We start from the raw sequence: 25923 nt of genomic DNA, 5'->3' as shown, positions 1-25923 counted from the left end.
AGTGTCAATTTTTCTAGCACAAAGTTCAAGTCCCATGTTGGCAATGGTGGTTTCCTTGGAGGTTTTACATTTTTAATTCCTCTCAGAAACTGCCTGAGCAGAGAATGTGAGAAGACAGGAGGATCCAAGCTGTATTCTGCTGAAATAGCTGATGCATGTATCTTGATGGAAGAATAGGACAGGCCTGTATGGAAGAGCTCTGCCAAGTACTCCAGGATGTTGGCTATGTTTACCAGTGACACATCTTTTCCCTTTGCAGTACTCCAAATGAGATATCTTTTCCATTTTGCTGCATAATTCTTTCTTGTTGAAGGTCTGCGAGCCTCAAGGATAATGTCTTTAACCCTTTGGGATAAATTTGGGTTAATTTCTCTTATGTGATGTTCCAGGCAGTCAGCTGCAGAGTTTTCAGGTTTGGATGCAGGATGTTGTAGTTGTTCTGTGTTAACAGCAATGGTATCAGGGGTAGTGTCCACATTTGTTCCCGAGACATGCTCCGCAGTAATGGGTACCAATGTTGTCTTGGCCAGTCTGGAGCTATCAGGATGATCCTTGGACGTTCCTCTTTGATCTTCAATAGCACCTTGTGCATCAAAGGAAGTGGTGGGAATGCATATGCTGTCAGGTTTTACCAACTGAAAGACAGGGAGTCCACCTTCCAAGCAAGTGGGTGGTACGTCCTTGTGCAGAATTTCTTTAGCTGGTGATTGAGTGGGGATGCAAATAAGTCTATTTGTGGTAGTCCCCATTTTCTTGTGATGGCTTTGAAGATGTCCGGGTGCAGCATCCATTCGTGGGCATCCGAGGTAGTTCTGCTTAATATGTCTGCTAAAATGTTTTCTTTTCCCGGTACAAAAATTGCTTGTAACTGAATGTTGTAGCTGAGAGCCACATTCCATAGGTCCAGTGCCATCCGGCATAGAGGGTATGAATGTGTGCCTCCCTGTTTGTTGATGTACCACATAACTGTGGTGTTGTCTGTCCTTATCATCAACTGTCCTTCTTGGAGAAAAGGTCTGAATGTCTGGATTGCCAATTTTACTGCCAGCATTTCCTTTAGATTTATGTGTAGGTGCAGTTGATCTTGAGTCCATAAGCCTTGTATGCACTTGTCCAGCATGTGGGCCCCCCAACCGAGGTCTGAGGCGTCCGTTGTTATGGTTTGGCTTGGTTGAATGCTGTAGAAGGGCAGTCCTGTGTTTGTTTGACAGGCCTGAGCCCACCATAGGAACTCTTGCTTCAGGCATGGTATTAGTGGAATTTTGGTTTCTAGGCTGTGTTTGTGTTGAGACCATAAATTCTTCAGGTACCACTGTAGCTTTCTCATATGCAGTCTGGCATGAGGGACCAGAATTATGCAGGATGTCATGAAGCCCAAGGCTTGCAGCACTTTTCTTGCTGTTAGATGGTTCTGTTTTGTTAATGCCAAGAAGTAGAGAGGAAGTTGTTCTTGTTTTTCTACAGTTAGGAATGCCATCTGCTTTGATGTGTCCAGCTCTGCACCCAAAAAGGTTATTCTTTGGGATGGAATCAGCCTTGACTTTTTTATATTGACTGTATATCCCAGGGCCTGCAGCAAGTAAATGACTCTTTGTAAGTCTTCTGTTAGCTTGTTTTTGTTGTCCGCTTGTATCAGGCAGTCGTCCAGGTAGGGATAAATTTGGATTCCCTGAAGTCTGCAATGAGCGATTACTGATGCCAGGCATTTCGTGAACACTCTGGGCAGTAGATAAGCCAAAGGGCAATGCTGAGAATTGATAATGCTCTGATCCTGCAAGAAATCTGAGGTATCTTCTGCAATTTGGTCGTATGGGGACGTGCAGGTATGCCTCCTTGAGATCTAGAGTTACCAGCCAAGACTCCTTGCCCAGCATGGAAAGAAGCTGCTGTAGAGTCAGCATTTTGGATTTTGGAACAATGAGGAATCTGTTTAAAGCGGACAGGTAGAATAGGCCTCCATTTTTCTCTTTTCTTGGTACCAGGAAGAGTCTGGAGTAAAATCCTTTCCTTGTTCCATAGATGGTACTTTTCCACAGCTCTCATTTTACTAATTGAGCTATTTGTTTTAGAGCTTCTGCCTTTTGATTTGGTGGTAGGTTTGGCATTCCTCTTTTTCCTGGTAGAGTATGGAAATGAAACCTGTAGCCTTGGCCTATAGTTTGCAAAATCCACTTGTCCCTTGTGATGTAATGCCAGTTCCTTGAAAATAAGGCTAGCTTTCCGCCTAAGGGTTCTGCTAGTTGTTCCCTGGTAGGCGGTGCCAGAGCCAAGTCACTGTGATTGTCCTGTTGCAGTGGTGGTGGCTGTGTCTGTGCCTCGCTGGTTGTTGCCCTGCCACTGGCGTCCCCTGTAGGCACCCCTGGATTGATTTCTGCCTCTTGAACGCCTATTCCTGCCTCTCTGTGCTTTAGAGGAGTCTGGAAAGGACCAATTTTTGGAGGGCCAGTTCCTGCTAAACCTTGGCGGTTGAACCTGTAAGAAGTCTTTCACTGTTTGTACAGATTTTGCCTTCTCTTCCATTTTCTTCAGTACCTGCTGTGCAGGAGAACCATATAAGTTGACCTTGTCCATGGGAGCATCTAATAGTTTTGATTTGACATGGTCGGTAAGGCCTGTTCTTTCAACCATGCATGCCTTCTGATAACTGTGCCAGTCATGGCTGATCTAAAGGAAGCCTCCAGTGCATCATAGCGCATTTTAAAGAATGGTTACTAACTTGCTGAATGTTATGTACCATTTCCTGAACATATTTCTTATCTAAAGGTTCATCAGAGGACAGTTTTTAGTTAACTGATCAAGCATAAACTCCTGATATTGGATCATATGAAACTGACAGTTCAAGGCGCTAGCTCACAGAGTAGCAGAGGTCTATACTTTTTACCCCATCTCTAAGGACCTGGATTCCCTTTCAGAGGGGAGGGGATTTTTAGCAGAGGTAGGTGCTACTGCCTTAGGCCCCTGGGAGATAGTCTCGGGATCTGCAAAGGGAGCCTTGTATAAATGGTGATGTGTGTCCGGGACCCTGTAGAACCTATCGGGCTTAGCAGGGGCTGGAGGTAATGAATCAGGAGCAGTACAAGCATCATTAAATGCATCATCTACAACAGAAAGAACTGGAGGTATAGCCAAAGGCCTATGTTGTGGTAAATGCAAAAAGGTTCTAAGCCTTTTCCTGGAGTCTGAGAAATCTTGGCCCTGCCACTGAAATTGTTCCCTCATGGCATGTAAGGTTTCCCCAAAGGAAAATTTCTCAGGTGGAGAGGCAGAAGGGATAGACTCTTCAGCATCAGAGTCTTTGTAAGGGGAATAAGGAGCCTCTGGAGGGTCTGTATTGTCTGAATCATCAGAGGAATCATCAGTGGACACTGGCTCAGGGGGGTCTGCTCTAGGCCTCTTCTCTGGAGGTGGATGAGAGGCCCTGTCTGGATGAGGTTGGGATCCCCTAATTAAAGAAATGAGATCCTCTGCCAGAGAAAGCATTTGGGAACTGGAGCTGGGCCTGTGAGAGGGGGGCTTAACAGGCACAGTCTTAGTAGCTTTAGCTGCTTTAGCCCTGGCAAAGGCCTTAATGGACATGGCTGCAGGAGGCCTAGCAGCTCCACATGCAGGGGTAGATACATCCAAGAGAATAGTGTCCGATAATTCCTGAGAAACCACAACAGCAGGTTGGGTTTCAGAAGCCGATTCTGCCAGGTTAGAAGAGGCCTCGGTAGAAGGCAAGGTTTCGGCTGAAGAAAGAACCGCTTGCTCGGTTTCGGCCGAAACTGAGACACTCGCGGTTTGCTTAACCGCGGTTTCGGCCGAAACCGCGGACCGCGAAAGTGTCGGTCCTTTCTTTTTGGATATTTGTGTAGTCGGAGGATCCGACGGCATAATATAAGCAAAATCAGAGCCGAAAAACTGTTCAGCAAACTCCGACCGACGTCTAAGCGTCCGTCGGTTAAAAGAAGCACAGGCTAAACAAGCTGCTACGTCGTGGTCTGGGCCTAAACAAGGTAAGCAGTAAGAGTGGAAATCTTTATGAGGTATTTGTTTCCCACAAGTTAAACAGTTATTCACTTTTTCTGACATCGGCTGAGGCAAGAAAGAGTCCCCAACGGGGTACTTAGCTTTTTAGAAGTCTTGTAGTATTCGGTAGTAGTAATCTCTGGATCTGACCGACCGGCACTTGCGATCAGCTTCTGCTGCGCCCACAGCGGCAAGAAAGACTGAGGAAAATGGCATCGGCTGATGCCTTTATACCCGAAGAACTGCAGCTATGACGTCGGGTGAAGTGCGACACCAGCCGAAGCCAGACCCAGACTTTGGAATCCGGCCGACCGAAGGGCTGCCTGACGACAGGACAACCCATTTGTAAGGACTGCAGATGCATCCTTGAAGGACATCTGTAAAATTCTCCAAAGCAGGCAGAAAACAGCTCGATATGCAGCTAAATCCAAAACCTTGATGAACCAGCAAGTAATCGTACCAGAAAACTTTATTGCAGAGAAAGAATGCGCTTTCACGGTAATGCCATGCCGCTTCTTCAGACAAACATGAATGGGGACATAATAACTTGTATACAAATGACATCACCTCAAACAGTTTAACAGCCAATAAAACAAACATTCATGCAGCCACATTCTCAGCTTAAAGGCATATGAAGTAAATAATATTTACTGGCATAAAATCTGATAAAAAATAAAAAATAATAATAAAAACTAACACAAATAAAACATGAAAAATATTCATAACTAGGTTCATAGGTTGGTACTAGGCTATCAGCCCTAGGGCCTATACAAGCCTAGCCATAACAATTCCCTGGCTATTTCTTCCCACACTATTTACTTCCCTGGACCCCTGTCTAGCAGGGCGACTGATGTAAAAGAAATATATCAAGTCATTAATAGAATACAGATGACAAGTTGTAATAACCTGACTAGATTTGAACAACAAGCCTTGAATTATTTGATTAAGAATGAAAATATAGCTATCCGCCCAGGAGACAAAGGCGGCTGTGTAGTGATTTTAGATTCTGGATATTATTATATGATATAATGAATCAGATTTTGTCTAATACTAATACATATATTAGTGGGAAGCTGATATTGTGAGTGTGATGAAGAACAGAATAGATAATTGTTTACTTGAATGTTTTAATCTAGGTCTACTTGCCAAGGAACTATTTAATTACTTTATTACTGAATTTCCTGTTATTCCTCGGATTCATGGCTTACCTAAGATCCACAAACACCCTGCACTCCCACAGTTTAGACAGATTGTAACTGAGAGTGGTTGGTTGACTCAGGCTATGTCCATTTATTTGGACAAACAACTTTGAATAGCTCCTGATATGAGTGAAGTTGTATTGAAAGATACTGAAAACTTTTTGAGAAATTTATATAATGTGACCAGTGAGGGGATGTTTCGGATATTCAATTTTTAGTGACGATAGATGTTGTATCCCTATTTATGTGCATTTCTAACCAGGAAGGTATTAGTATGGTCAGGGCAGTTTTGGCTAGGAGTAATAAATTTGACATGAAACATATTGACTTCCTGTGCATGCTTCTAGATCTGGTCCTGGAACACAATATCGTTATGTTTCAGGATAAATGTTACTGGCAACAATCTGGCATGGCTATGGGGACCAGCTGCACTAATTCTTATGCCAATTTTGTGATGTCAGAATGGTGATGTCAGAATGGGAATTCCATCATGTATTGGGACAACATAGAGGTCATATTGCCATATATAGAAGTTTTGTTGATGACATGTTTATTGGTTGTAAAGGCAACAAGCAACAGCTTGACTTGCTTTTCATTCTTTAAATAATAGTAGTAATTTTTTGAAGTTTACCCTCACTTGTTTCCAAGTCCCTGTTGACTTCTTGGATGTAAACATCCGGCTGGAGAATGGCAAAATGCTGACCAGGATGCATAGGAAGGACTGTTATAGACCGTCATATCTACATAGGCGGAGTATGCATCCACAACATATATTTGGGAACATTGTGAGAGGTCAAGCCTTCAGGGTCTTGAGGTTGTCTTGTACTACTTCTGACTTTGAAGGAAGTCTGTCAGATTTGAAGAAAGAGTTTGCCATCAGGGGGTGCACCCAAGTTGAAGTTGATCAAGCTTGTGCCAGAATAACCGACGAGCGTGATAGTAGAGCATGTCCATATTTTTCTGCTCTGTATAGGCAATCAATCAGATCACCTCATAGGTATTGTTGTCCTCCCATTGTTTTGAAATTTTCTGATGGTGTAAATATGGTGGAAGATATAGTTACTAGGAACTGGCATATTTTACAGACTGACAGCAGATGTTCCGATATATTAGCAGGTGGCCCTAGATTTGTATACAAGAATCACAGTAATTTAAGGCAGCAGCTATGTTTTCCCAGACATGTTATGTCTGGATCCCAAGTTTTGATGGGTACATCTAAGTGTCATAAATGCAATTTTTGTCAGTTTATAGAGGAGTCTAGGTTCTTTAGTCACCCTGTCATGGGCTACTTGTGGAAGTTGAGGGCATCTGCTGATTGCTCCACCAGAAATGTGGTTTATTTAGCACATTGTCAGTGCTGTTATAAATTCTATGTTGGTAAGATGAACAGGAGCTTAAAAGAAAGAATTAGGGACCATGTGTATTGCATGAAGAAGCAATACGATTTTAGTGCCTTAGCGAAACATGTTTTGTCTACTGGCCCTGAACACAACTTTGTCTTCCAGGTATTATGTGTGGTCAGCCCAGGTCTGCGAGGTGGTAATACAGTGACTCGTACTGAGGTGGTCGAGTTGGAGTGGATCTTGAGGTTGGGGGCACACCTAGCTATGGGGTTGAATGATCATGTCCCCACTAAGCCTGTATTAAAGGAATAAACGGCTGTAGGGCATTTATTGTTGTTTGTTTATATATTTATGAATATTTTTCATGTTTTATTTATTTGTGTTAATTTTTTATCAGATTTTATGCCAGTAAATATTATCTACTTCATATGCCTTTAAGCTGGGAATGTGGCTGCATGAATGTTTGTTTTATTGGCTGTTAAGCTGTTTGAGATGATGTCATTTGTATACAAGTTATTCTGCCCCCATTCATGTTTGTCTGAAGAAGCGGTATGGTATTACCGTGAAAGCGCTAACTTTCTTTCTCTGCAGTACAGCTTTTTGGTACGATTACTTGCTGGTTCATCAAGTTTTTGGATTTAGCTGCATATCGAGCTGTCTTCTGCCTGCTTTGGGGAATTTTACAGTATCGTTTGGTTGCTGCAGTTGGCTTTGTTTTTGTTGTTCTTAACCTCCATGAACTGCGGTTAAGATGACTGGATTCAGGTGAGCACATCTTCTATGCCGAGCTGTCCTAAAATAAGTTACTCATTACTGAGTTGAGAGGTATTTATGGATATCACAGACATAATAATGACAACCCAGAACTCTCCTTCAAATTATATCTCTCAGTGGAAACAGTTGTACTCTGAATAACAGTGGCACTTTCAAAACCAGTGTGGTTTAACACCCAGAATCATACCTCATTTAGGGGTCTTAAAAAAAAATGTTCCTCGAAGTTCCTCAAGTTCCACATTAAAAGAGTCTGTCACACATCAGTGTTAGAAAATTTTTAAAGAGTGAAATCCATGGTAAAGAAATGAATCATATATTAATCCATTAAAGGATTCTTTATTATAAGTAAAGCAGAAAATTTTATTCATCCTATGACCTTGAGTTGAAGTTGTTAATGTAAGCCATTTATTATGTTTTCCACATTTTGCCCATTGTTTCATTTATGAGCGAGTGTTCCTCATTTTGGTGATGGAAGGTTGAGAGCTATGCCCAGAATCCTTGGGTGGTTTGACTGTTGCCTGTCAGGGCATTGCCAGTCTAGTCTTTGGCCTGTGGAACCCTTCATGTCAGCAGGTAGGTCAGTGAAGAATTCAGGCCAAAGACTAGACTGGCAATGCCCTGACAGGCAACAGTCAAACCACCCAAGGATTCTGGGTGTTAAACCACACTGGTTTTGAAAGTGCCTTAATCAACATTCCATATCCCACAGTGTCACCAGTCTCATCACAGTTACCCAGTACTCTTATAGATATCAAAGGGGGCTGAGTAAAGGGAGGCAATGACATGCCGATCTGCCTTTGTTTATAACCTGTGCAATACAGAAGGAATTTCTTACAATAGACACATGTTGGTCAAAAGTTAGGTCACCGTCTATATAAGTTTCCAAACCTGAACAAATGGATCATGCTATGTAAGCCTCAGTACTGCTGTCCCTCGGATATTTGCCTATCCCTGTGTCATTCTATACGCCTGCTGTGCAGAAGATACATCTTTGACAAAAAGTCGGGCACTAACAATGGCGCAAAAAACTTTTAATGTGCTATTCACACTCTCTAGTATATTTCTCAACAGTCCAGATTTTCACAAAATGTCCATATTTTTGCCTCATACTTTTGAACTTCTTCTTTCGGCTTTTCATGGTTAGGGGTCACCACAGTGGATCACCTATCTGCTCATGACTGGCAGAGGAGTTTTATGGTGTTGAGTTGCCAGCCCAGTGCCCAACCTTCCACAGAAGGCACACACATGCACACACTCACGCCTAAGGCCAATTTAGAGTGTCCAATCCATCTACAGCATGTCTTTGGGATGTGGGAGGAAATTGGAGCACCAGGAGGAAACCCATGTGACCACAGGGAGGAGATGCAGACTCCAGACAGAAGGCACCCCAGCCGAGGATCAAACCGGAGAACCTCTTGCTGTGAGACGTGCCTCATACTTTTGAACTGTTCCTGTTAAAAGTTGAGGTTTACTAGCAAATCACTGAGGACTGAAGTCACTAAATAACAGACATTATGTGTTTCAGATTTCATAGCCTTTAGAAAATGCATGCTAAAGCAAAGCCTGTCACTCCAGCAACTTTCTAAGTTTTTAAGAACAATATTTAAAATCAGTCCATGATTTCGGGTCTCTGCCCCCATCTCCACCCTAGCCCACATAATTTTTGGCTTTGCCATTTCACAGATTTCTTGTGCTAAGAGGTTGAGAGGTGTGCTCTCTAGAGAAAACAATCTTACATGGGTTTAGCAACATGAACAGACTACCTCTCAACTGTCCAGACTTTTGCAGAATGTCCAGATTTTTGCCTTATATTTTTGGACCATTTCTCATAAAATTTGAGGTTTTCTGGCAAATCAGTGAGGACTGAAGTCACTAAATAATACTAAATAATGAGAGACATTTGAGTTTCAGACTTTGTATCCTTCAGAAAATATATAATAATGAAAACCTGTTATTCTAACAACTTTAAGTTTATAGGAGCTTATAGGAGCAGCATTTAAAATCTGTCCCTGTTTTTGGGCCTTTGTTCCCCATTATTTCTGGCTTTGTCCAGATTACTTGTGCTGAGAGGTTGAGAGGTATGGGAGCAGAATCTTTTTAAGTCTGAATGAACCTGTTTCAAAACCAAATGAATCCTAAAACTTTTACCCTGAAACCATCTGCCATCTAGTGGCATTTTTCCTGTACTGCAGCTTAAATACTGTAACATAAAGGATGAATATACAGGATTCTACATTTATCCTGTGTACCATTCCGCTTCAGGAATCTGCCTAATCTAGTGTTACCCCCTACTCACGCTATAAAACCCTTAATACCATTTCCCACTGGGAATGGTACAGCTGTATATCACACACCCCACTCTTGCTGTGTGACCCTTTCAGTACCACTGTCCTAAAGGATGGGAGATTGGCCTAATGGTTAAGGTGTTTACCTTACAGACACAAAGTGCAGGGTTTGATTCTCACATGAGGTAACTAGCTAGGCTTAAAATGGCCTGAAAGGGCAGGTAGCCTAGTACTAACCTATGAACCTATGTAATGTATTACTTCCTTTGCATGCTGTGAAACTCTCCACCATTCCTCCTTTTCTAGCCTGTGTTACTTCCTACTTATGTTCTGCTATCCTCAGTATCTCCACTCTTTACAGGGTCTGTCTAACCCTCTGTTACTCCTATTCATGCTGTATATCCTGCTTCCACCCTCTGTCCCTCTCTTTCAAGGATATGTCTAGTCCTATTACTTGAACCAAAAGTTTATTCCACCTCATATGATCAGAAGACCAACTCCAGAAAGGAACCTCCTGCCCAATTACAAAATACAGGAACATCATGAGCAGTATTATAGATAGTAATTGGCATTCATCTTTTCTTAAATTGTATTGCCTTGGTCTCATATTAGAGGTATACTGCTTGTAGATGTCACATTCACAGATATTGGAAAAAAACCTGAATAACATGGTTGGGTGTGGGCATAACCAAACTTTTCTTCTTCAACCTGTCATTATTCCCATAAGACTCGTATGTACAATCAATCATTAAACTGAATTGCAAAATTCAATTTTCTTATAAAAAGCTTAAATTCAATAAGAGAATCAGCCAGGTTGTATCTCTGGGTGGGCACAAAGGTAAAAGCCTTCTTGAACAATGAGAAGCATTCGTCTGTAACCATTAAACTACTGTAATTGTATATAGTGAAGCTGTTACTCTTAATAATGTGAAGATGGCCTAAGTCTATCGTTATTTCCATCTCCAGTGACCCCTGTTCAAGGATCTCCCCCTCTTCATCCAACTCCCCTTACTGTAACCGCCTCTCATCGGGTTTGACTAACTCTAGCTTTCTGGATGAGGTGTGTTTTTCTGGCAAGCCTCTCGTATCTCCAGAGGGGGGAATTCTAAAGGGTCAGCTACATCAAAAATAGCACTGCCGTTGTCATCACCTATGAACACTTCTTCACTGGAGGGCCTACTGGAATCTAGTTCTTGTTCATGTACATTATAATCCATCCCATCAAAGTCTTGCAAAGGAATGGTATTTTTATTACTAATAGGAAAAACTTCGCCCTTCTCATATTGCAGCTTGTCCCTGGCTAATTATTTATTTTTCTTAACTTTGATTTTATTTACATGAGAATCAACCCTTAGAAACACATTCTTATAGCCTGCAGTGTATTCAGAAAATAAATAGTTTTTTTATCTTATTGTACAAAACAGCTACTTCAGTTAATAAAGCATTAATTATTTCTTTGTTGTTCTGTATTAAAAGAGCCATTATTAGCTAATGTTCTTGCTTGCTAAATGGTTCAATTAGATTATAGAATTTTATACCTGGGATTACCCCATTAAGAAACTTATAATATCTTAATCCTTGGGGTACCTGGCTGACACCTATACATTCATTTAGATATAGATTATCTAATTGTAAACTTCTCAGCTGAAACAGTTTCTCTAATGCCTGTATCCACTCAATCAAGTTGTTCTCCCTCTCCTACCATCTCTAAATTTGTGATGGTGTTCTACCATCAGAGAAAAGTCTGTGTTTAAGCATTCATTGAAGTTGAAATGGTTACTTAAATTTGGTTGTTCATTGCATTAAACCCTTTCTGCATTATTTAACAAAACGTTATTATTACCAACAGTACTTTTTATTTTAGTTTGAAAGTTCCATTGTGTATTGAGAGGCCCGTTCGGGTACCTAACCACTCCTGAAACGACCTGCTGACTTGGCGATAGCAGAGTTCTAAAATCAGCTCCTCCACTCTGTGTGGTATTCAGAAAGTTAGAAAATAATCCAGTAAGTCTAGTGACATCACTCAATCTCAGAAATGCTGAGAGTTGTACCACTCATTCTTGCAATGCTCACACTGCCGTTAACTGCCACTTCCAAGGTGAACAGGCTAGGACTCCCATTCATTACCTCCGGTCCTACTTCCATGCCCAAGATCAAAGACAAATGACAACCATGTCTCTCAAGCGTACCTCATTATGAGGAAGGTACCTCATTTGGGGTCTTAAAAAGTCATGTTCCTCGAAGTTCCACATTGAAAGGGTCTGTCTTACATTCAGTGTTGGTCATTTTTTTTAAGTGAAATCAATAGTAAATAGAAAAGAATCATATTAATTCATTTAAAGATCTCCTTTACAAGTAAAACCAGCATATTTTAACCACCCAATGACCTTCCTTGTTGAAGTTGTTAGTAAGCCATTAGTATGTGTTCCACAATTTGCCCATTTGTTCCACATTATGAGGGCGAGTGTTCCTTATTTTGGAGATGGAAGGTTGAGGAGCTGCAAACCCAATAAAAGGAGGCTAGATAAAAGGTGGAAAAATCAAATGCAAATACTGGAACCAAAAGTTTATTCCACCTCATACGATCAGAAGTATAGTATTCTTCCGAGGTGGTGCAGCGATAGCGTTGTTGCCTCACAGCAGAGGTTCTCCCATTCGATTCTCAGCTGGAGTGCAGGGAGTGCCATCTGTGTAGAGTCTGCATGCCCTCCCCATGGTTGGGTGGGCGTTCGAAAGACATGCGTAAATGGGCGTGCCTTTGTTGAAGGTTGAATGTTGAGCTGGCACCTTGGCATTTGTGAAAATCTACTGCCAATCATTAGCGGACCAGAGTTCCACTGTGGCGACCCCTAACCGGGAAAAGCTGAAAGACAACAACAACGATCAGAAGTATAGTATTGCTCATGGTGTTCATGGATTTTGTAAGTGGGCAGGAGTTCCTTTCTGGAGTTGGTCTTCCGATCATACGAGGTGGAATAAACTTTTGGTTGTAGTCCTGTTACTTCCATACTCGTCCTATGTAACCCTCAGTACCAATCTAGGACCTGTATAGCCTTGTGCTCCTGCAGTTCAGGATGTTTACCCCTCAGTATTAGGGACCTGTCTATTCTTGTACTACCCCCTTCTCATGCTCTGTACTCTTCAGTACCCTTTTGACTGTGGGATCTGTGTAGTTCTGCATTACCTGTTATTCATGCTATGCTGTACAACTACTAATACCATTTTTGTGTACACAAATGTTTGATATTTTCTGTTACTTGTGTTTATCTAACTCAACTTAGTGACAAAACCCAGTCCTCGCTTTCCCTTCCCATACTGCTTTGCATTATAGCCATTCAAACTCAGACCCCTCCCCAAAAGTACCTATTCTACATTTCAGTGTCTTCTTTACCCCAAATAAACCCTAATCCAAAGTTAACTACATCAACATACTCTATCTTTTCAGGCTCTTCTAGTTCATACATTTTAGAAACATAACAGGAGATACTAGGACAACCTAAGTCTTCCATCACAGAAAATTCCTCACTACTTTCTACTAGCTTTCAGGCTCTACAGCACTAAATATCTTACAGCCCTGCAACTTGGCTTCATTCTTGATTCCTACTTCGCTACTACCTGCCATAAATAAAACACAGCTCCTTTACTTAATCATGCTACTCCTCCGCTTATCCTCTATTCTTCTCCTCCTACTGATCCATCTCTCATCCTACCATGACTCAATAATATATCTCAACATCTCCCCAACTCTATCCCAAAAACTATCCATACTTCCTCTGTAAACTCTCCACACATTGCACCAAACCTATTTCATGACACCCCTCACCTTTACCCCAACTACAGACTGCTTAACTGTATTTTAACTCAAATCAAAATAAAATTAAATGTAAAATACTCTCCGAAGAAGAATCAACAGTACCCCAATACACTAAAATCCTCCTAAGAGACATTCGCCATTATCCTGGCCACACATATCACAATCAACATATAGATACTTCCCTTCCACACACTAATCTAACCTTACCATGATCAACCCCCACCCCAGTAATCCCACTTTTGCCACCATAAATATTAAAATCATAAGAAATAAAACTACTGAACTAAATGCCAGAATTACCCAGCACAATCCTGATATTCTTGCTATAACTGAAACTTGGCTTAAACCCAGCAAAATGATTCTGAAATTACACACACACACACACACACACACACACACACACACACACACACACACACACACACACACACACTATAATATCTGTAAAGGCCATATAAAAAGAGGAAAGGTGGTGGCACTGCTTTAATATTTCCCAACAAGTACCACATTTCCCCTTACAGCAAAGCAATACCAACATTCAATTCAGAAGAGCTTATTACTTGCCTGAAAATAAACAAATGTAAATAAATATGTACTACCTACTACTACCCTGTAGTACCAACCATGTCCTAAAGTCCACTAACAAATCTCTATTAAAGATATTCAAAGCACACAACTCTGCTGGAGAATCCTTGTACTTTAATTACATATCCAAAATCTCAAACTCACTGCCCCAAGAAATAAAAACTACCACTAGCACTACAACATTCAAAAAGATCCTTAGAACCCATCTGTCCAACACATGGATATGGCCTTGTACTAACCCTGGTTAAGAAAGTCTATCCATCCTTCTTCTTCTTTCGGCTTTTCCCGGTTAGGGGTCGCCACAGCGGATTACCTGTCCACTCATGATTGGCAGTGGAGTTTTACGGTGTCGGGTTGCCAGCCTGGCACCCAACCTTCCACGGAAGGCACACACAGATGCACACACACGCCTAGGGCCAATTTAGAGTGTCCAATCCACCTATAGCATGTCTTTGGGATGTGGAAGGAAACCGGAGCACCCAGAGGAAACCCACATGGCCACAGGGAGGACATGCAGATGGCACCCCAGCCGAGGATCGAACTGGAGAACTTCTTGCTGTGAGGCGACAATGCTAACCGCTTCACCATGGCCGCCCCCAAAGTCTATCCATCCTAAGAATCTGTAAATATCAACTACTATTCATTTGTGAATTGACAAACCACCATATTTACTATTCTAGCTCTCTGTAGAAACTCAGTATTACTATATTGTAAACATGTACTAATTTTTGTTGTTCTTGCTTGCTATCAGATATTTTATTATACACTCAGTATTATACCATAAACATGTACTAATTTTTGTTGTTTTTATCTACCAATGTATGTGTGTTCATTAGTGTGGAGCTTTTCTCCCCGGGCCTCCACTGAAAAAGTAGGACCTGTCCAGTCGGACTTTCCTGGTAAACAAATGTAAAATAATTAAACAAAATAAATACATCCCTCCTGGCAACAATACGCATACACTGGAAGATATCCTACAATGGATATTCATAACAATTCCACAAGAAAACTACTAATAGGTGATGTGAATGCCAATTGGTTGGACAAACTAACGTCCCCTGCATCCAGCATGAACTTATATGGTTTCACACAATTAATTAATAGCCCCACACATTACAGCAAGACATCAAATTCCCTATTAGACTGGATCCTAGTATCAGACCCTAGTTAATTCACTATCAAAGGTGCAACGACAAGACTCTTTCAGTGATCATCTCCCAGACATCACACATATCCGCCTAAACAGATTTATAACACAACAAGTAACTTGTCCAAGGTTAACCCAGAAATCTTCATTACTACCCTATCATCTACTACCTGGAACTTCCTAAAACTCCTCCCCTTAGATGGAAATTAATTCAATACAGCTTTCGTACATATTCTAATTATTATTACACCTCCTAGAAGGAAGAAATTAAACAAATATTGCAATTTGGCTATCCAAAAAGAGTACAATGCTAAAGAAGAAAAAGGAAAAGGCAGGTTAAGAATGGCAGATATACAAAACTCTGCAATATCTTGAAAACTTCAGAATGCTCCACAACCATACTAAAAAAGCAAACAAATGAAGACAAAAACTATAATATAACAAAATTCAGAATAGTAAACACAACCCTGAAAAAAAGTCTGGTTAGCATTAAGGAAATCTTATATCCCAGCCATAAATTCAACCCTAACTTGTCAAATAAATCACTACTTGAAACTGCAACAGAATACAATACTTATTTCACAGATGGTATAGCTTCCCTTAGCAAGGATTCACCCACATCTATTCCTAGCCCAGGCCATCAGCCACATATCACCATATCCACGTTCACCTTCAAACCTGTGCCCACATCCTCTGTAAAACAACTGTTAAACGCAAACCATGCTATACTTTAGCTGATGACCTTCCAAGTGAGTACCTTAAATAAGTAGCCAATAGCATTGCCAATCCTACTCAGTCCTTAAACAGGTCAGTCCAGGAATCCCACATTCTCTCTTGGAAAATTTCACACTATTCCCTCTACACAAAGGAGGAAATTCAACAGACATATTTTAGACCTATAGCAATCTTATCCCCTTCTCCAAAATCTTAAAAAAAGTAAATCAACTACTAAACCATCTCTTGAAAAACTCCTATCCCCACACAACACAGATTCTATCCCTCACACAGTACTAACACTATATAGATACTGTCAAAGCCAGAGAGAACAGCAATCTAGTCTCCTGCTTATTTCTAGACTTGTCTAAAGCCTTTGACACAGTTTGTCACAGCAAACGTCTACTTCAAATGTCCCCACTAGGTCTCTCTCAGCCCACATTTCTATGGTTCAAAAGCCACCTATCCAATAAGCATCATTCAGTAAATGGCACTCCACCCTCTCTCCATACTTCCCACCACTGGTGTACCACAAACGTCTTATCCTTGGTCCCCTCCTCTAACATTCTCACCAAATACAATATGCAGATGACTCAACACTCATATGCACATCAGACAACCAGCCACATCTCCAGAAAGTTACTCAGAAAGCTTTAACAGTCACTAACATGGCTTTGTAACTCAACTCCTACTCAACCCTCCCAAAAATAATATAGCTACTTCTTTCTTTTTCCCCCAAATCCCTCTCTCATTAAAAAAAATTACAATCCTCTCTCCTAGAAATACAACCATTGAAGTAATTTCTCATACCAAATTATTGGGGATGATAGTGGATAATCTTAAATTCAACCTGGAAAATACAAAATTGCACAAAAAATAGGGATGCTTTACAGCTCTATAGAGACAAAAACTCTCACCAAAGCAACCAAAACTACACTTGCCAATACTTACCTCCTCCTCTCACTACTTTATGGTGCTCCCATCCTTACAAACACCAAAGCACAAAAAATAAAAACTTTAACGAAGCTGTCATAAAGTGGCTAAATTTGCAGCAAATACCCCTTTCAGAACACAACACTCCATAGCACTAAAAAGGCAAAATTGGTTAGAACTACCCCATCAACTAACATACACATCTTCTAACCACCTATAGAATTATCCAGCATTCACCTGCTTGTCCAGCACTAAATAAATTCTACACAACTATGTTTTCACTTGGTCATACCATGCTGCTAAGGTCTGGAAATCCTTACCTGTATTCAAAAGGTCCATATCTTCCCCTCCAGACCTTTAAAACAATTCTGAAAAATTTCCCAGCTAAAACCTTGCTCTGTTCTTGGCTCAGTCCTAGGATAAACTATATCCCTAAATATGAACAAATGCCTACTCATACCTTACACTTCTTTATTTCCCCTTCTTCACTCACTTCCTAACTTCAGTTTCTGTTCCCTGACTATCTAAATATGCCATAACCCGGTTTTCTTCTCTCATGTCATATTGCAATTCCTGTTTGTATTACAAGAACTTACCTTTAATTTCTCTAAGCTGGTTAAATTTTTTCTAAATATTAAATCATTGCCATTTACCTTAATTTGTCTAAAGCTAAAAAATTTTTCTAAATATTAAATCATTGCCATATAAGTTGTATCTATTTTTAATCAGATCACATTATGTCAAATTTAGTACAATTATTTAAACTGTAGTTGTTTTTTGTATTTTTGAAGCCTGTAAAATTATTGTTCTTAAAATGTTTTTATAATACTGGGCCATGGAGACCTACCCAGTTGGACTTTCCCAGTAATCAAATGTCAATAATTAATAAATATATCATGCATTGCACCTTATCCGCATCTGTGATGCTTAGACTCTCCCTCTCAAGTCTATATAATCCTCTAGATGAAGGTATGACATATGCTACCTCTACAATTACCACAAGCCATATGACTTTAGTGTTTAAATGCTTTAATACTCCGCTTACGCCCTTCTACCACAATTTGAATCCAAACAATACATCATTAGCATGGCGCACTTGATCCAGAAGACAAGCAAACCTTTACAATGTTTTCTGATTCCTGTTGGACAGACATTTTTCCACAGAAGGACTTCTATTGACCTCTTTATCACAACATGGATATAAAATCAGCTAAATACCAATCATTACAGATCCTAGATATGTACCACCTACAGTGGCTTTTCTTATCAAGAGTATATTTTCCAAACAAAATTAAACAAAAAAGAAAAAGGTTGTACCTTTGCATTTTTAAATATTTTACGCAGCTACAAAGAAGAGTACCTGCATTCCTTATTCCTAAAGTAATCAGCTTAATTACAGACAAAACTGTAGTTTTTAAAAGTTGCCAATATAGCAAACTTTATAGGTTCACAGATGGTTACTGGGCTATTGACCCAAAGGTCTTTATAACCCTAGGTTTGTGTGCCCAATATAATACTAGAGGCATACCTCACAACTGTCCAGATTTTTGCCTAACATTTACTGTTTTCTGGCAAATCATTGAGGACTGAACTCAGAAAATAACGACAGACATTTGAGTTTCAGACTTCGTACTCTTCAGAAAATTCAGGCTAATGCAAAACCTGTTCTAGCAACTTTAAGTTTGTAACAGCAATACTTAAAAAAAAAAAAAAGCTGTCCCTAATTTTTGTGCCTTTGCCCCCACGCATTATTTATAGCTTTGTCCAGATTTCTTGCTCTGAGAGGTTGAGAGTTATGACTAGACAAACCCAATATAAAGGATCTTGCTTAAACTCAAGATCTTAGTTAGCAATAACTGCCCATATCGAGAAGGGTCACAGGTGAAATCCCCAATCTACGCTTAAACAGGGTCACATAGGATCTTTGTTTGATGTGAAATGGTAGTCTATTCCAGAGGAGTGGCAACCTCCAAGATGCAGCTCTCTCCCCAACAGGTGCTATTTATGTCGCAGGCCAGGTTAAGGTCCCTGCACCGGGTGACCCTTGTCCCATTTGACTTGCAGATGTGCAGCATCTCCATTAGGTTTGGATCCAATACTGCTCAGTAGGCCAGGCACTAGTCTCCTCTAAGTAGTCTGTATGCTGCTGAGTATAGCGGCAGTTATTTCAGCCTGTCAATGTATGACATGTGCTGCAGATGTTGAATTTTCTTGGTTAGAAATCTCGGTGGCGTTTCAAGTTGCTGCAGAGGTCTGTTACGGTACATCCCAAAGGGAGCATTGTACTTGATTATTGGCCTGATGATGGTAGAGTACAGGAGTGTTATGACCTCTTTCACTCTTGAGGCAATGCCTTTGCTAATGAGGTGTGATGTAGAATGCCTTCCTTACCACAGTAGACACATGGTGGTCAAAGTTTAGGCTACAGTCAACTTGCGTTCCCAAGACTCTCACTACTGAGTTGTTACTTAGAGTATTGTTTATGATAGTCAGCAGGGATATTGTTTTTACTGAAGGGGATTATAATGGGTTTTTTTTGTATAGAGTCTGGCTTTGGTACCAATCAATGGGTTGTGCAAGTCCATCTTGAAGTATATTGACATCTTTTGGGGATTCAACAATTGCACCTAATTTGCAGTCATCAGCAAACTTAGTCAGCCACAGCCCCTCTGTTTTGGCCTGAACTTCTGAGAAGTATATTCCAAATAACAGGTGGCCCAGCACTGACCCCTGTGGAACCCCACTGGTGACAGGTCTGCTGGTTAAGGTAATGTCAAACCAACAGCAGAAAGTATAACAAACAGATAAACAATAAATAGCTGTTGAAGGCACAAACCCCAAACGATGCTCTGTTTAAGAACATCTTTATTAAGTGCCTTTCGTCCAGATAGTGCTTGAACTTCAGATACAGTCTAACACAAAATCCACTCTTTAAAATAGTTAATGGCTGTATCATGTGATCATACTGTGCAAATTTGCTTCCCCTTAAGTTAAAGTGATACACATAAAATGTATTCAAGTACAAAATTTCTTCTAAAAAGTTTGACATCATATTTCTTCATTCCTACTATATACAATGCACTCTATATTTCATCACATATACTTAACACACATACTACAAGTATAAAATATAAAATGTGAAATTTAATAAATAACTGTATGGCTGGGGCGCTCTCCACAGCCTTGAACCAAGTCTCTGTTACTGCACAAATGTCTGCATCTTCCAAACTGAGGACAGCTTCCAGTGAGTGCAGTTTCATGCTGAGACTCCTAGCATTTAGCAGCATAACCTTGAGGCTGTTTTTAGATGGAGTTTTTACTGTGGGAATTTTGTCCTTCAGACACTGCCTAAAAAAAGACACTATAGGGGTGACAAGAGCCTTAGCCAGTAGCCAAAATCCCAGGGGTGACACATGAAGACCATCTCTGGCAAAGCATCGAGGTCTGACGATCATGTCATCCCAGGCTGACAGATACTCAACTGGGAGAGTTTATCAATGATGCCTGAATGTGGGATTGTGTTGAAGGCGCTGGATAAGTTGAGGCAAACTGTATCCACAGATTTGCCTTCGTCAATGGCTCTGGTGGCATTTTCAAAGAAGTCCACCAGGTTTAACAGGCATGACCTGCCTTTGACAAAACCAAACTGTGTTGGATCAAGGGTTTGGAGATCACCTATATCCTTATTTATAAGGTCCATGAGGATTCATTCCATGGCCTTACAGATAAGGCTGGTTAAGCCTATGGGTCTGTAGTTCCCAGGGTCTGTTACTGTACCCCCCCCCTTTATGAAGGGGGATGATGGTTGCCGTTTTCCATTCAGCAGGGACAAAAACAGTACTCAGCCTGTGGTTGAAGAGAGTACAGAATGAAGTTGCTTATTCATGTTTTAGACCATTTAAAACACAACCTGGGATGCCATCTGGTCCCATAGAGGCTGTGATTTCGGCCTTGGAGAGAGAATTTATGACTTGCTCTTTGGAGATACAAGGTGGGGGAGACAGAGGGAATGCTTTGTGGAATGTCTGGAGGGGACAGGTGAAATTTTTGCTAAAAATGTCCTCTAATAGGTTAACTATTTTTGCATGATCAGTGTGTGTGATGCCATCCACAGCTAGTTCAGCATACTTCTGAGTCCTACCTTTTAGGTTATGGATTTAGCTGAAAAATGCCTTATGGTTATCGTTAGTTATGGCTGCTAATTTTTTTTTTGAAGTTGTCTTACAGAATTTTACAAGTTGTCTTATTTGTTTGTTCAAGCGCAGGAGGGTGTTCTTTCAGTGCTGGGACCTCTCATTGTTATTCTTAGACAGCAACTTCTTCCTCTTGTTGTATAACTTATTAATGCTGGATGTCCACCAGGGGGCGCGTTTTTTCATGAGGATCTTGTTTTGATCCTGTCAAGTACAGCTGTGTCAATACATTTGTACAAGTGTTTGTACAGGGTATTTGTGTATACCTTAGCATAGTTGTCAATGCCATCTGTGGGAACAGGAGCTTGGAAATTATTTATGCCATGTCTTAAAGGGTATAATTAGCTTTGGTGAAATGTTTTAGCCTGATTTCACCTAAGAGGGGTTTAGATGTTATAGCAATTTCAAATGTGACTGATTTATGATCAGATTTAACCAGTGAGGGTGCTATACTTGTACTGCAACAGTCACCCATGTTGGTGAGGACCTGGTCAAGAATATTTGAGCCCCTTGTGGGGTTGCATTATATTTATTCCAGGGCATTAGTGTTAAAGTCCAGAAACCTTAGTACGAGCATGTTGGTACTCATATAAGTTTCCCAGTCAATGGAGAGAGAGTTAAAATCTCTCATGACTAGAGTGTTTGGTTGTAATTTAATTGACTCAAGTAGGTCCAAATAAACAGCATGGGTATCTGGTTCATTGCAGGGGCCTATAGCTAACGATGACTTGAGGGGATCTTACCCATAGTTAGTTGAACTTGGAGTAACTCCTTGGAGATTTCCTGTCTAACCAGTCTAGAGGTGTATTTAGCTTCAATCAAGATAGACACTCCTCTTAGTTCTCACACGTTCATTTTGTGGTGTGAAAGTGTGGAAGGCATTGTAGCCTTACAAGGCTGGGATACTTTCTGTGGCCCTGAACGAAGTTTCTGCGACTGCACAGACATCAACATCCTCCAGGGAGAGGAGTGCTTCCAGAGAGTTTAGTTTCTGATTTAAACATTTAGCAGCATAACCTTGAATTTACTTGTGAGTGATATTTTCACATTATAAATTTTGTTCTTGAGAGCTTGCCTAAAAATAGGCACTATGGGCGAGGAAGGTGCCTTATCCAGTAACCAAAAGCCTAGAGGTGACAGGTAAAGACCATCCCTGGCAAAGCAACGTGGTCCAACCATGTTATCCCAGACTGACAGGAACTGGCTCCCCTTAGAATGACACCAGAAACTAATCCAATTGCTGAAGTCAATCTTTTTTTGTTTATATTGTGGTATCATCCTAGGTGAAGGTAGCTTGTTGCTCAAAGCTAGGGACATACCTGCCTGGGACACATTCATAGAGCTCAAACAGGTTTCTCTTCATATAGTCCAGTGAGGTACATCTCAAGTCATTCACACCAACATGAACTATGACAGAGTCATAACAGTACTTGCTATTGAGAGACTTAAGTGCATGTGTGATCTGATGGATCCTGGCACCCAATAGACAGTGGAACATAACCTTCTCCTTATCCAGCCTGGTGAGTGGGACATCTGTGTGCCTCACAATGGAGTCACCTATAACTAAAAAATTTGGTTTAGATGTGCTTTGCCTTGGGGGCTTATTTGGTGAGATACTGGTGCTTGTGTTATGTGTATTGAGTGCTGTAGGTGCTATATTAGGTGTAGCATGTTTGTGTTTGGAATGTCTCTGGTGTTTAGGTAGGTTTCTGATGAGTACCTCCACATGATTGTTTATGTGTATTGAGTGCTGTAGGTGCTATATTAGGTGTAGCACGTTTGTGTTTGGAATGTCTCTGGTGTTTAGGTAGGTTTCTGATGAGTACCTCCACATGATTGTTTATGTGATGAGTGCATGGTTAGTGTAGGACGTGTAGTATGTGACTGATAACCTGTTCAGTGTTAACTGTTCTGAGTGACAGAGTAAGGATTCCAGATTCTTAGTGTAGATGCATTTCTCACAAATTGTACTGGAGTGATTTAGGAGTAGAAGGTTGTCAGTATATGAGGTAGTTGCTACACTGCCTCATGATATGCCTGTCAATCAGGCTAGTAAGAGAAATGGAGGGAAGCTGACCATCCATAATGCTAGGTTAAATCCTGTTTTCACAGTGGGGAGAGAAAATGGAGGGGTGTGGTATAACTGGGTACTCTAAATGGGGTCTGTACTAATGGGGTGCTCTATAAACTATCTATACCAATGAGGGTTCTCCAAATTGTATGAGACTATTGTAGATTTGGTGGTTTGGGGACTGTTTAAAGGGCAAAAGCACAGTCGAGGTGCTCTCTGAGCAGGTGAGAACAATTTAAGGACTTCTCAACCAGATTGCAGGCTGATACTAAGGGCAAATTTATCTACTAAAGTTTTTGTGTGTATAACCACCAATGGTTAACCCCACTGTGCAGTAGTGCTCAATGGTGCACAGAGGTGCTCACGTGTAAAGAGATGAATACAGAGTAGCAGTGGCTGGTCACCTAACTCTGTGGAGCTGTGTTAAAACAAGCACAAACCCTCGCAAAAGCAGGGCTTATGTAGCAACAGTGAGCAAACTGAATTAAACAATTTAACCAATAAAAAAGCTCAAAACTGAGCCCTGTGCCAGCAACCTTCAATCAGATGAGTCCTAACTGCACTCTCCTGCCACAAGGGTGCAGGGGACCCTCTCAAACAAAAGATAACCTGGTTTAGTGCTCAATTTAACAAACAGAACCAGATTTAGCAGGTCTGAAACTAGTCTATGCTACAGCAGACAAAAGTGCAACAAATCAGCAAGAACAGTTTAAAAAAATCAGCAGTATAGCAAAAATACAGTTTAAAAGTGCAAAATACAGTATAAAATTGTACTTATGGTTAGCAGAATGGTAATGTTAGTCTAACCTTTGACTTGAATTTCTGAAGATTATTTACATTATACAAAGCATGCTTTGTTTTACTGAGAACCTGTGTGTGTGTGTGTGTGTTTGTCCATCGATCTGTCTCTCTTTCTTCACAAATAGCAAAGTGCCAACGGATGCACATTCTTAAACACAATGGTTTATACTAAAACATGTTATAAGAAAGATTATATATTCACTCAATATAGGAAACTGCACTGCTTATACACTCTCTAAAGGCAACTTTTCAGGCTATGCAAAAGTATTACCATAACATAATATTCTTCAAATCATGAAGTAATGAATCTACTGGCCAAATAGTTTTATGCAATTCTGCGTAGCCACAATTAGTTCTTGCTGCAGAAAAGAGGTCATAGTTATCAATTTTTTTACAAAATAAAAAAAAATAAATAAAGCTAGCCTCTAAGGTAATTTTAGTTCTGAGCCAGATTCTATAAACTGCCTGCACATAAGGCAATGTCTGTTGTTTCAAGATGTATACATTACAGAAGGTTTACCACTTTTTGCCTCACACCCTAAAGCAATTGTATCCCACAGAATCTGTGCAATTTGACATTCATAAACAAAATGCAAAAAAAAGCTTCCTGTTGATTTCTGTATGTTCTTTATCTCTACAAGTATCCAGCTGCTCAGCTATCATTTTAACAGTATAAATGTTATCTTTGGTTTTCCAGATAAAGAAATCCAGACTTTACAATACCAGTACCTCATAGAAAAGTCCATCAGGGAAATGGCGAAAACACTGCGCACAAACGAAACACTCCTCGTGAAACAGCTCACCGCTGCAGTTCACAATGCGTTCGGATGGGTCGAAGTGGGAACGGCATCTCTCGCAGACTGCATTAGCGAGGGCATCAGCCATGTTACTGGAAAGAACAAATGTAAGGCTGAAGTAAAAGCAAAAATTAAAAAGATCTTTGCAATATTTTTATACTACAGCAAGAACTACATTTGAAACTTCAGAACTATCACAAGGCATCTGCCACTTACTCTGATTAGTAAAAAAATAATTAATTTAAAATTATATTCCCTGACCAAGTACAATAAATATAATTATACATCATTTTAAACCTGTTTTGAATCTCACTTAGTGACCGGTTCAGTGAGAAATGATCTGACAGAGGAGTTCCTACTGACTTCTTTTATGCACAGCAGTGGACTGCCTACCAGCTATGGTGCTCTACTCCAAGGTAGATTCAAGAACAAAGAAAGAAATTCAGGGAGTTCATCAGAAACCACTTTTCAGAATAAAGCCCATTCAATTGGAACTGGCCAGCTTAGTGGGCTGACACTTGACAATAACTTACTCCTATGGTTTGATGAGGTCAGATTTTGTTACATTAGACACAGGAGCACAGGAGCAGAGGGTTATTTCCCCTCCAACACTCACCATACCACTCAACTATCCAGATTTTTGCTGAATGTTCAAATTTTTGCTTCATACTTTTGTTTTTTTCTCATAAAGTGCGTGCTTTCCTGGCAAATCACGAAGGATTAATATCACTAAATGACACACATTTGAGTTTCAGACTTCATATCCTTCAGAAAAATGCATACTAACACAAGTCTTGTCATTCTAGCAACTTTCTACGTTTATACCAGCAATATTTAAAATATGTCCCTACTTTTGGCCCTTTGTTCCCCCCCCCCCCCCCCATTACTTTAGGCTTTGTCCAGATATCTTGCTTTAAGATGTTGAGAGGAATAGCTCCGACACTGAGCACTTTAACTGTTAGTAGATTTTTTATTTGTTTGGAATGTAATGACAAAGCATGGCTTGGTAAATCTGCTACTGATTAACACTACCATGTGCTCAATGCAATGTGGTGTGCTATTTAATGCAACAAACTCTACACCAGCTATATTCTACATAACTAGGTTTGACTCCATTTTCCACCAGCATGCTGTAGTATTCACAGTAAACCACTAACAAGACAAGAGCTCCATGGTCACTCATGTAAGAACTAGTACAAGATTGTCTGAAGCTACCTTTGCAAGAAAGCAGAAGTTCTGATCTGTGCTGAATGCACAAG

The 25923-nt window shown here is 40.5% G+C and overlaps 1 protein-coding gene across 2 annotated transcripts in view; it reads right to left on the bottom strand.

Annotated features, from left to right (window-relative positions):
- LIMS2 (LIM zinc finger domain containing 2) overlaps positions 1 to 25923 on the bottom strand; it is a 668134-nt gene that overhangs the window by 459945 nt on the left and 182266 nt on the right. For both annotated transcript variants that reach the window (XM_044070568.1, XM_044070570.1), the window contains exon 2: positions 24597 to 24756. In XM_044070568.1, coding sequence (XP_043926503.1) covers positions 24597 to 24756 — 160 coding nt within the window. The remainder of the gene's footprint in view (positions 1 to 24596; positions 24757 to 25923) is intronic.

Source organism: Protopterus annectens, chromosome 4.part1 (genome assembly GCF_019279795.1).
Source record: "Protopterus annectens isolate FY-2018-M chromosome 4.part1, PAN1.0, whole genome shotgun sequence".
NCBI lineage: Eukaryota > Metazoa > Chordata > Ceratodontiformes > Protopteridae > Protopterus > Protopterus annectens.
Note: the sequence above shows the minus strand (reverse complement) of the source record. Positions and strands in the feature narration are given on the sequence as shown.